The sequence below is a fragment of the Nicotiana tomentosiformis genome, chromosome 9 (genome assembly GCF_000390325.3).
Source record: "Nicotiana tomentosiformis chromosome 9, ASM39032v3, whole genome shotgun sequence".
NCBI lineage: Eukaryota > Viridiplantae > Streptophyta > Magnoliopsida > Solanales > Solanaceae > Nicotiana > Nicotiana tomentosiformis.
The window spans coordinates 106,272,163-106,284,537 of NC_090820.1; the positions used below are offsets into that span (position 1 = coordinate 106,272,163).

Sequence of the window (12,375 nt, forward strand, 5' to 3'; positions counted from 1 at the left end):
AAAAATTTGGTATCGAGGCTAAGTGTTAAATTTGTGAAATATTATTTTTTGTTGAGTTATTCACTCCCAAATATTTTGTGAGTTTTTGTATTCATTGTTATTGAATCGTGAGCTCCTTATTGTGAAAAATAATGTTGTTGTTGATTTATTTTGGCAAGTTGAAATATTTGGGCACTTGAGGTACAAATTTTGATATATTGTGATATTGACACGCATGCGGTGGTATAAGGTCTGGGTGTTGAAACGCATGCGGTGAGATAAGGGTGGCTTGATATGCGTGGCTAGTATGGGAACTACTAGAAGTCATGCGGTGTAATAAAGGTGGCTAAAATGCGGGATGCTATTTCGGAAAAAATGATATCTTTAAAATTAAATGTGAAGGCTCCCACGGTGATATAAGAAAAAGAGATATTGTGAATTTATTTATGATTTGGGACTACGAGGCGTACCTCGGGAGTGCCCTTGTTGATATTTTTGTATTGGTGTACTTGCCTTGATTGTTCTGTTTTTCCCTGAATATGTACATATTTTTTTGTTTTTCTTCCGTGATATAATATTTGCCTTTATTCTGTGCAGTTAAATTGTGACATACTCGTTACTTGTTTCACTTCCATTTTTTTTATTATATTATTAAACTTTTTCACCCTGTCTTTTATTATTTTTAGTATGGCCTGACCTGACCTCGTCACTACTCTATCGAGATTAGGCTTGGCACTTACTGGGTACCGCGGTAGTGTAATCATACTACGATTCTGCACATCTTTTTGTGCAGATCCAGGTACGTCCTATCAGACCAGATATCAGTGAGCTAGCCGTACGCGGAGACTTCAAGATATATCTGCTAGCATCCGCAGACCTCGGAGTCCCCTTCTATCCTTATTATGTTGTTTGATACATAAAGACACTTAGTATTTCTCTTAGAAGCTTGTAACTTATTTCTACAGGGTTTTGAGAGTTGTAACTATTTTGAATTGCGGTTTTTATTTATTTCATATGTTGAGATTTGAGTTTCAGTTTTAGATTCCATTATTTTGCATAATTGATAGGTTTACCTAGTCTTAGAGATTAGGTGCCATCACGACATCCTATGGAGGAAATTTGGGGTCGTGACATATTTTATGCTATGAAGACTTTACCGAAAAAATTCGAAAATCCAAAAAAAATGAAAAACCCGAGAAAAACCGAGATTGAAAAAACCGACTTTGTTGGTTTGGTTTGGCTTATAAATTTAAAAACCCGACACCATTAGTTTGATTTGATAATTGAAAAATCTGAACAAACCCGACCTATGTACACCCCTATTTATACCTTATATCTCAAGTTCACATTGGTTTTTAAATTAGTAAGGTGAAGTCAATTAGTGAACAAGAGAAGATAGAAGACCTAGCTACTTATACCTGTAGAATTGTAATAAGTAGGCAAGTGGCAGATTCAGAAATATAATAACATACGAAGAGATTCTAAAACATACTAGAATATCACACTTAGAATTTGAATCTGTAATTTAAAGTAATTTATAAACCTCTTTACCACTATATCGGAATCTTATTTTATAGTAAGGGAATTTAATAATTTATATCAACCAAAGAAAATTAATCATATTTACAATATAATTTTTGGCGGAAGAAATTCAATTAACTCTCTTACCAACACTTAGCTCCGCCCCTTAAACCATGTCTAGTGTCCACTCTGAGATGTCCTAAAGTTATTTTCCCGTGGTTTTAATTTATGTGAAGGAATTTAACTTATTATTCCTTACCATTTTTCTTTTTCCTTTGTTATAACATGTTTGGCCAATCTAATCGGAAAACAAAAGTGCTACTAATTTTTTTTTAAATGCTTATTTTAGAGAATTGAAGTGTTTCGTCAAGTTTTCCGGGAAAAAAGTAGTAGAAGCTATTTTCTCATAAACTTAAAAGATAATTTTTTTTCGTAAGCACTTTTCAAATTTTGACCAAGCAAAGTACTTGACAAAAAGCAATTTAGTTTGTTTTTCGAAAGCTTGGATAAACAAGCTACTTAGTTTTTTTTTTTCAAAGACATATATTTTAATCTGGAAATTTTAAATTGTAAGTGTTTCGTTCTAACTTTAATTATATATTCTTGTAAACAAAGAAATGTCATATAAAAAGAATGTAAATAATATGATGGGTCCGACTAATGGTTGACAACTGTTGATTTACATAATTTGGTTGTACTTCCATATAAACTATATATATACTTCCTATATATATATATATATATATATATATATATATATATATATATACATTCAAGCTTCCACGCTTATCCAATAGAGAAAGAAAAATAGTTCTATAAGTTTGCTTATGTGATATGTGAATTTTGAACTGATTGAGCAAAAATGGACATGTCAATATCTGCAGCAAATGGTTTCTTCTCAACTTATTCAATTTGCAGTAATGCAGCTGGGATTGCAGGTACCAGCCTTTTCTTTTATTCTATGGCTTTCTTTAGTGGTCGGAATTACTGTCCCGATTAATTTAGATTCGTGCTGCATGAGTTCTATATGGGAAAACATAATTGTATCAGGAATTTCTATATTTTGAAGGCTCGAACCCTTCGGACCGGTAACTGACCCTTTGAAGGAAATTTTGGCGTAACTGATAAAATTGTTATTATGTGACCATGAGATCACGGGTTCGAGCCGTGCAAATAGCCTCTAGCAGAAATGTAGGGTAAAGCTGCGTACAATAAACTTGTGTGGTCCAACCTTTCCCCACACCCCGAGCATAGCCGGAGCTTAGTGCACCAGGCTATGAAATAAACAAATAAAGACTCGAACTCGAGACCTCTGGGTCAGTGTAACGAAGAACTAGTTTTATTCCACGAAACTTTGCTGGGAGACAATATTTGGATGTACATCAAGTCAAGTCCCAAGAATCTTAACTTACTTCTTCTTGTGTTGACTTTTTCTCCATTGGAATATATATTTTTCTTTATGCATTCGTAATCGCTAGCCAGATTAATTTGAATTCACGCCGTGGAAGCGGTGACGAAGCCAAAACTTTCGTGAAGGGCGCTCAAGATTTAATATATATATATATATATATATATATATATATATATAAATAATTTTTACATATATATACAGTATAATTTTTTATATAGCATAGTATAATTTTTCGATGAACTCTATGTGGCTACGCCACTGTGTGGAAGGTCCACTTAAGGGGAAGTACTATAAGGTTTTCTTCATTCAGATGACTCGAACTCGTGATCTTTGGTGATCTCAAGTAATGGAGACTCATCTCATTCATTCCACCCCTCTCTCAACTGCAATATATACATATGAGAGTTCTCTGTTTGCTTATAGTTTTCGAAATTTTTTGGAATATCATCAAAGAATATATGTTGAAATCTCGTTAGTTTTCCTGTTTTGATTATACATATGAGAGTTCTCTGTTTGCTTATAGTTTTCGAAATTTTTTGGAATATCATCAAAGAATATATGTTGAAATCTCGTTAGTTTTCCTGTTTTGATAGGATTGGTTATTATGGAAGTTAGTGTCATTCCTTTATTTCCTTCCTTTTTTGTGTGTGCAAGTATTAAAAGTAATACGGTAATAATGGTAACTAGCATGCTATCACATGTTAAACTACTACAGTTTTTTTTATTTGCGTTGCTAGTTTGTATGACTTAAATTCTTTATACATAAGAGGAAAAGATAAGAAGAAAATTGATGTACACTCCATTTTTTTGGATGCTATAGTGAAGTGTTGTTATAGATGACATATATTATAACATAACATAAAAGATCGGTTTCGAGAAAAAACTTGGCTTTTATAGTAAACGAGTTACATAAAGATATTCTTATAAAGAGGTCTAACTGTACAAGCTTATTATGTTTTTGCTTTGAGATATCAATACTTCTTCAATTGCCTTCCAATCTTGCTAGTGACAAAATGTTTGGTTTATGCATATTGCAGGGAACCTTTTTGCATTTGTTTTATTTGTGTCACCAATGTAAGTATCTTAAATCTTTTAAAAAAATTGTACATTAATATATCGATTCGTATATACATGTGTGAGTGTGTGCGCGCGCGCATTTAAACTGATGTTTTCCGCTCCTTTATTTCAGACCAACATTCAAAAGGATCGTCGGAAGCAAGTCAACAGAACAGTTTTCTGGGCTACCTTATATTTACACGCTCTTGAATTGCTTCATATGTCTCTGGTATGGAACGCCAATTGTATCCCCTGGTATTATATTGGTTTTCACAGTCAATTCTGTTGGAGCAGTATTCCATTTCGTTTATATAATTATCTTCATCATATTTGCAGAGAGGGAAAAAAAGGTCAGATCTTTTACCTCCCGCTGAATTGTATGACCATCTCATCTAAAAATTTAAGCCGTTAGAGAACACACTTTCATTTACTTAAGTATGTCTTTAATATGCCCCTTTACATGCAAGCATAACCAAATTCTATTAGATGAACTTCGTTTGCTCTGATACCATCTTGAATTGTGTGACTGTCTTATCTAAAAATTTATGTTCTTTAAAGAAATACACTTTTGTTCTATGTTGCTAAGACTCTTAAAAATGGCGTCGGGTGAGCGTTGGATCCTCCAAAAGTAGTACATTTTTGAAGGATCTGACACGGGTACCGCAGCATTTTCGGAGAGTACGAGTAACATAGCTAATACGACAACTTGCTAATACGAGACGATGCTTTAATGTTACATGTTCAATGCAGTTGAAGATGTTGGGGTTGTTGCTCGGTGTTTTTGCTGTATTTGCTGCTGTAGTTTCCATCAGCATCTGTCTATTTGAACCTCCGAGCCGACAAACTTTTGTTGGATATTTATTTGTCATATCTCTCATTTCCATGTTTGCTTCTCCACTATTCATTATTGTAAGTTGATCAAGAAGAGCAATTGCCTAATTAAGATATATTTCATTGATGTCAGTTGATGAGTCTAATATTAGATATTCTTTTACAGAATTTGGTGATCAGAACAAAGAGTGTTGAGTACATGCCATTTTACCTCTCTCTTGCAACTTTTCTTATGAGCCTTTCTTTCTTTGCTTATGGAATGTTTAAGCAAGATCCATTTATCTCTGTAAGTAACTTGATATACTTTCTCCATGCAGTCTTTTCCTTATATATATGCTCTGTAATTTCTGTTTCCCTTTTAATAATTGTGTTTAAGTCCTAAAAGCTGACTGTATAAAGAAATTTACAGGATCAGCTCATTTAAAAGATAATTGCAAGTAATTCGTTTTAATCGCGTTGACTGGCAACCGGGAATAAGTGGTAGATAACCTGTTATAACGGGGTAACAGTCAAGTTGTCTCTGTGTGACCTATAGGTCACGGGTTCGAGCCGTGGAATCAGCCAATGATGCCAGGGTAGGCTGCCTACATCACACCCTCTTGGGGTGCGATCCTTTCCCGGACCCTGCGTGAATGCAGGATGCTTTGTGCACCGGCCTGCCTGTACCCTCCTCGAGTTCTTGCTTTATCATTGATTGCTATCATTTTGTGTGTTTAGAATAACATTTTGATGTGTATGAATCAGGTCCCAAATGGAATAGGAGGAATTCTTGGGGTCATACAGTTGGTCTTGTACTGGAGGTATAGCAGACCCCATGAGGAGCCAACAAGACCTCTCCTAGAGTCCTATGCATGATAAAATACACCGGAAAGTGGTAAATACTTACTCGCATTCGGTGTTTATGCCAAACTTATATAGAAGACACATGTCTTACATTCATAGGTTTGGTATAAACACCACGCTTGGCTAATTTTTTCGCGTCGAGAAGCCATCCAAAAATTGCTTCTTTTATATTCTCATTCTTTTCTTGTGTAACAATCATAAGTTGATGTCCCATTTGCGATTTGTATACCAAAGTGGTGTGATTTGTTATGTGCTCAACTTTTTTATTGAGTGCAGCTATTGTTTGACGAAAAAAGCAAACTTAAAGGAACACTTAGCATGAACCGACAAATTAGAGAGAATCATGTCGAAGTAACTTGGCAAAATGCAATTCTTCAATATGGGACCTCGCAAAAAGAACGTGTCTTTTAATCTAATTTTATCTCTTATTCATGAAGAAGGCAAGTGTTGTACTCATTACAACAGCAGCAACTCGGTGCACAAAGCATCCCGCTTTCAAGCAAGTCATAATAATTTAGAAAATGCTGATAACCACTTTTATTTCAACCATAATATAAAAAATGGAGAAAAAGAAAAACGAAAAAGGTCAAGTTAGAATTTATTCTTTAAAAAGAAAAAAGAGGAATCTCACATGAAGAACATGCCAATCACGAAGGCATTAATTCAAAACAAAACAAATTTCTTCGATTAAAAGTACAGACACTTAATACAAGAGTTACTCAAACTGGCAGCTTATCAAATGGCAGACAATTTTACAAACAAAGCTAGTGCCTGTAAACTTACCAGTACAGATTTTGCTTCTTGCATTCCCCCATTTGTAGCAAGAAAACTATACTGTATAGCGATACTTGGCACCTCTGCCGAGCCTCTTTGCGTCGTCCTGAATAGGAAGATGATTCTTTATGAGTCTTGAAAAATTTTGAGAAACTGATTTCAAGGCATACCATAATTAAGAAGTCATACATGAACGATGAAGCCAATCGAGTCGCTGTAATCTAGAAACTCCTTCCACTGCTTCACAATGCTAACCTGCAAAGAGAAGTTACAATGATATAAAAGCAAAGCTAACAATAAGTTTATCTAATCATAAAAACAAGTACGTAACAAACTAAGAGGTGAAGAACATGCGTTATTCCACTGCATTTGACGACACATGCCTTCGTGTTTACTTTAAACTTGTCAAAATTGTTAAAAAAACTAAGAGGGGAAGACCACGCATTATTCCATGTCAGCAATTCGTGTTCAATTGACACATATCTGACGACATAAACTGTTCATAGATATGATCCCAAGTTAAGGTGTCTAAATGAAAAACTCATGCCAAGTTTTGGGCGCCATCTATGTATTTTGCCCAAGAATATTACACAGAATCCAACAACCCCAGTAGACAGAGAAAAGCAGATACTTCAGTATAAGTGCCTGCTACTTCGTAAGCAAAAACCACAATATATACCCGGAATCTCCAAGGGTAGATATACTACTATTGAAGACCATTTATAAAGTTACAACTATTCGAATTTAGCCACTTAATACTAGACTTTTGTCTGAGGCAGGGTTCGAGCCCGTGATGTGCGACTATCCCAGTCAACCAAATCCTTGGGGGGCTATTCGAATTTAAATTGTTGCTGAACACATACACTCCCCCCCCCCCCCCCCGATGCATCTTCAAATGTTCTCTCTCTCACACACATACCACAACAATAACCAAAAATATGTCTCCATAATTTTGATACATAGATAGAGATACATTGTCTTATGACATTAATGTTAAATGGCATCACAAGATGGGAATAGATGATATACAACAACAACAACAACAAACCCGGTATATTCCCACAAGTGGAGTCTGGGGAGGGTAGTGCGTACGCAGACCTTACTCCTACCTAGTGAAGGTAGAGAGGTTGTTTCCAATAGACCCTCAACTTAGAAAGAGTGAGAAGAAGAAGAAGGGTAAGAAGACGAGGGGGGAAGAAGAAGAAGAAGAAAAAGATGGGAATAGATGATATATAAATGAAAAAACATCACACTACATCCACTCAGTTAACGAAAATAATGAACTTGGTCGTTGACGCTAATAATTAAAAAGTTACATAAATAGGTTATTTCATTTGTAACAGGCAAATTACTTGAGCTGCTTCATTTGCAGCATTCTTGGTCCGCAAAGCTATTTTGGTACAGACTAAAAAAGAAAGTGCATCACATAAATTGAAATAAACGGAGTAATATAAGTAGGTTCTTGGTAACAAGCAAATTACCTGAGCTGTTTCATCTGCAGCATTCTTGGTCCATAAAGCTATTTTTTCCCCCTTATGTCGGATGCTAACTACTGCTCCACAAATTTCATCTCCATGATCGAATTGATGTCCAATCATTGCCAGCAGCTACAATAATCCCAAAGAAAATAAGAGTTGAAATAATATCGAAGGGGAAAATAACTTTAGGAGAGTGCGCCCTAACATTAAGAACTGGATTAAAATGTCGTCAGCATACCGTGTATAGCCAGCTGGTATCAGATTTACCCTTCCAAAAGCTCATTGTCCACTTCCCTCCATTTGCACATATAGGATCTTCCCATTTTGGCTCAATTTTATGCTTAAAACAATAAAGGCCTGCTCCGGCAACTAACTTGCTTGGGTGTTGGAAATTATCGTAAGCACTGTTTGCAGAATTTGAGCGACATGGTTCAAGGATTCATCAAAAGCCAACAGGACAATAGCATTTGAAAACATCTAATCCATGATGCAGAATACCAAAATAGGCATGCCATAGTTCAAGTTGTACGATAACTCAAGTGCGTTGAGAAATTAACTGCCATTTTCTTTTAGTTAAATAGTTATTGCATTATCCTGCTTAGGCCGAGGGTCTATCGAAAACAGTTTATCTACCTTCACAAGGTAGGGGTAAGGACTAAGGTCTATATAAACACTACCCTCCTCATACCCCACTTGTGGAATTTCAATGGATCTGTTGTTGTTGTTGTTGTTATTGTATTATCCTGCTTAGGAGAGAAACTAAGACCAACGCATTATCCACTACCTTATTAGCTCAAGATGGTATTTGCAATATATCCTTAGTTGCTAATATGGGCATTTGACAAACATGAATAGGGTTCTTAAATTTGAAGCAAAAGAAAAAATCGGACGATATAACCAAATTCAAAGTCATTCCTACACATGATGGTGCAAGGAAGATTTTAACAAGGCTAACTCTTCTTTACTAGAACTTCTTCTTTACGCTCAATTTCCATCAATTTGCACTTTTCCTCCTTTAGACAAGATGTTTTTGGCAAATGACAGTGGCATTTGAGCCAGCTTGCACAAACTTCGACTATTTCAGTGGTACCTGCACAAGTAACTCTGCCGCAAAGGCATAGGCAGATAGAAAGAAGCTACCTAATATTTTTTACTTGTTTTTTTTTTTTGCATTCGCTGGGGTTTGAACCTGAAACCTTATGACTCTTCTCCCATTTCATTTACTACACAAGATTAATTTATCTATCTATCTCTTTCCATCACCAAAGAGCATATATCTATTCATTGAAGGTCAAATGTACTTATTTCAATGCACAAACCAAAATTAAAATTGGTAAATAACTGAGCGACCGAATTCCAATGATTTATAACTAAAGAACACAACTAACTAGAAAAGTATGAAAACTAAGTTAACTACAGTTCCAAACAAGTTAGGGTTGGCTATATAAATCCTCACTATTCACGTCCAGCGGTCTGCGGCAAGCACTGACTTTTAGGAGGCGGCAACTAAAGAGGTAGCGAGACTAAGCGCAATTTCAAGAAGAGTTGGACCTCCATTTAGGGCGAGACAAAATGGGCGGGAAGGGGCGATATGGTGTGCGGGCCGATTGGTAAGACGAAGACTACTTCACTTATTATTTTATTATTAGATGCTTATCCCACAATGAAATGGGATGGAATAGAAAGAACCGAAGCGCTAGAAAATCATCTTATGACAATAACAACAACAACCCAATATAATCTCACTAGTGGGGTGTGTGAGTTTAGTGTGTACTAAGACCTTACTCCTGCCCTGGGATAGAGAGTATGTTTCCGATAGACCATCGGCTCTCTCCTTCAAAGAAATCCTCATACCCTCGGCTCTCTCCTTCAAAGAAATCCCCATACCCTCGGCTCTCTCCTTCCAAGAAATCACCACTTTGCTCTTTGGGTGACTCAAAATAATGTCCTCTTGGTTGAAAGTGTGGTGTTATCGCCACTAGAGCAACTCACACTTGTCGTGAAAATATCTTACGATAGTATTATACAAAACAAAAAATAACTCAAACAACAACGAGAAATATGAAATACTCAAATACGTACCCCCAAAAATCTTCGACAGTGGAAAAAGTGTAAACATCGCGAAGGGAGCTGCCCCAAGCAGCTTGTCTAGATTTAGCCATAGGATTATCAAACCAAAAAGTCCAAGAATTCTCTAACGGGTGCTTAGCTTTGATTTCTTTGCTCAAATGCGACACCGTATCGTCTGATTCCCCCACGATTTCTCCTTCTTCAGGTCCATCGTCGGCTACTTCTACTTCATCTACCCGCAATTTCTCAGATTCCTCTGCCATTTTCGCTTCCCCTGCCATTTTGGTGTTATGTACTTTGCTTTTTTGGGAAATGGGTATTTAAATAGTTTTTCCGTTCTAAGATAACTTTTTCTTACTTGAGAGTTGAGAGTTGAGACAACCAAACTAGTCCCTTAAGTTTCTTCTTCTTCTTTTTTCAGCCCTTAAGTTTGGACTATAACTTTAAATAAACTTTATCCGAGATAGGGAATTTATCTATATCTATATTATTATAAAAGTATGAATAAAATGTTAGATTATAAAAATAACATTTTAATACTAAGCATAATAACTCACAATAAAAGGACATAATTGGAATTCTAGACATTAGCATTGTAATCCTATTAGTTTTAGGACATAATACTACACGTTAGGAATCCTACATGATTACCTTTAGGAATCATATTAGTATAATTATTTTCGGGCATATATATTAGCCTTGTAATCCTATTACTTTTAGGATATACTTCTTAAAAAATTCATATTACCAATTTAATTTGAAAACATGTTATATTGTCCAAATCCATTTAGAAACAGGAGATCATATATTATTATAAAAGTACGAATATAATATTGATAGACTAAAATATTAAACAGAAGAACTCATAGGGAAAGGACATAACTATATTAACTTATTTTTTTTGGGCTACAATAACTTCTATGTTAATTTTTTTAATATTTAAGATTTTAAAATTAATTCAATCTTGTCTATTGAATTCTTATTAAAAATATGTAGGAAATTTTAATAAAATTAATTTCATAAGAATTCTCCATATTGGTAATACATTACCACTTTATAATATTCAATACCAAAAACAGTAATGATAAACAGACTATATAAAGCGTTAAAAATGTGAAAAAATCCCCACGATAATATATTATTATATTATATTTGAACTGCTTTCCTACTCAAAAAAAATTTTTTACTATTAATTTTTCGTGTAATGTAGAAAAATATATCAATTTATTAATGAACAACTAAGAAATATTTTAAGAATATAAATGTGTGAGAAAAGAAAGAAATATGTTGGTAAGATCCAACACACTAATGATTTTGCAAACATAAAGATCTAAAAGTGGAATGTCTTCGATCGTTTTACTCTTTAAAAATAAAATTTATGGTGGATAAAATTATAATCATTGTTAAATATTCAAACATGAGATGAACTAATATAAAGAATCTAAATCAATAGAAAATAAATTATATGTTATGCTAAAATCAAATAATTAAATCTTTCAATTAATTATTTAGCAAGAGAATCCAATTAAATTATTTTTAAAATTCATCATATGAGTAAAATTATTTTTCAAATTGAAAAAACATATATATTAAGAACGACATACAAGTATTTGAGGAAGCACAATCAAAGCTAAATCCTGAACAAGAATAAGTTTTCAAGACTATATTATTAAAAAAATCGACTCTGGTATAGCGGGATTATCCTTTGTAGATGCCTCCGGTGGAATCGAAATAATGTTCTTATGTTATGCATTACTTGCAAATGTCATATCAAGAGGCATGATATTGTTAGCAATAAGAACAAGTGGTGTACCAACAACGATTTTATTATAAGGTCATACAACTCACTTTAGATTTATTATACCTCTTCAAACAACTGAAATAACCATCACAAATATATCAAATCAGATCAATAGTACTAAATTTATAAGGAAAATAAAAGTGATAATATGGGATGAAGTGCTTTTGGCTAAGCATCAGACGATCGAAACAATCGCCCAGAGTTTAAGAGATATATTGGATATCGATGAACCGTTTGGTAGAAAAGTAATAGTTTGGGAGGTGATTTCTGTCAAGTACGATCAGTAGTTCCAAAAATGACCAAAGCAGAAACTGTAAAGCTAGCTTGCCAAAATTATACTTATGACCTCAAATGAAAAATATTCAAATGACAAGAAATGTAAAAGTAAGAAAAGATCCAACATTCAGTGACTTTTTGCTTCGTGTCGGAAACGAAGAAGAGCATTCAATAAAAGATGATTTGGCTCTTCTAGAACACTTGGTTATCAACCATAATGGTAATAATAATGCATTTAATAAGGAAAATATTTTCATCATTAGATTAAAATACAATTTGTGCAAATTACACGATAAAAATTAAAGAGCTATCTTAGCTAGCATAAATGAATATGT

At 34.3% G+C, this 12,375-nt stretch overlaps 2 protein-coding genes across 2 annotated transcripts; one reads left to right on the forward strand and one right to left on the reverse strand.

Moving 5' to 3' along the window:
• The first annotated feature begins 2,304 nt into the window (after positions 1-2,304).
• Positions 2,305-5,928, forward strand: LOC104085307 (bidirectional sugar transporter SWEET2a-like). The gene is made up of 6 exons (XM_009589309.4): positions 2,305-2,438; positions 3,949-3,985; positions 4,101-4,317; positions 4,718-4,876; positions 4,965-5,084; positions 5,543-5,928. The coding sequence occupies exons 1-6, from the start codon at positions 2,363-2,365 to the stop codon at positions 5,651-5,653; spliced, it is 720 nt and encodes a 239-aa protein (XP_009587604.1). The 5' UTR covers positions 2,305-2,362; the 3' UTR covers positions 5,654-5,928.
• Positions 5,929-6,227: 299 nt separating this feature from the next.
• On the reverse strand, positions 6,228-10,283 carry LOC104085300 (eukaryotic translation initiation factor 4E-1-like). Its single transcript, XM_009589302.4, has 5 exons — positions 9,976-10,283; positions 8,132-8,297; positions 7,897-8,022; positions 6,605-6,670; positions 6,228-6,521 (listed from the first exon to the last, which is right to left on the reverse strand). The coding sequence occupies exons 1-5, from the start codon at positions 10,242-10,244 to the stop codon at positions 6,471-6,473; spliced, it is 678 nt and encodes a 225-aa protein (XP_009587597.1). The 5' UTR covers positions 10,245-10,283; the 3' UTR covers positions 6,228-6,470.
• Between the last annotated feature and the right edge of the window lie 2,092 nt (positions 10,284-12,375).

Bases quoted from the DNA above. Each gene is read 5' to 3' on its own strand.
- LOC104085307 (XM_009589309.4), top strand. From the start codon at position 2,363: ATGGACATGTCAATATCTGCAGCAAATGGTTTCTTCTCAACTTATTCA. The intron at 2,439-3,948 runs GTACCAGCCTTT...TGCATATTGCAG, and splicing joins TAATGCAGCTGGGATTGCAG to GGAACCTTTTTGCATTTGTT. The intron at 4,877-4,964 runs GTAAGTTGATCA...ATTCTTTTACAG, and splicing joins CTTCTCCACTATTCATTATT to AATTTGGTGATCAGAACAAA.
- LOC104085300 (XM_009589302.4), bottom strand. From the start codon at position 10,244: ATGGCAGGGGAAGCGAAAATGGCAGAGGAATCTGAGAAATTGCGGGTA. The intron at 8,023-8,131 runs GTATGCTGACGA...GGATTATTGTAG, and splicing joins ATACCAGCTGGCTATACACG to CTGCTGGCAATGATTGGACA. The intron at 6,671-7,896 runs GTAATTTGCTTG...TTCTCTTTGCAG, and splicing joins CTGCAGATGAAACAGCTCAG to GTTAGCATTGTGAAGCAGTG.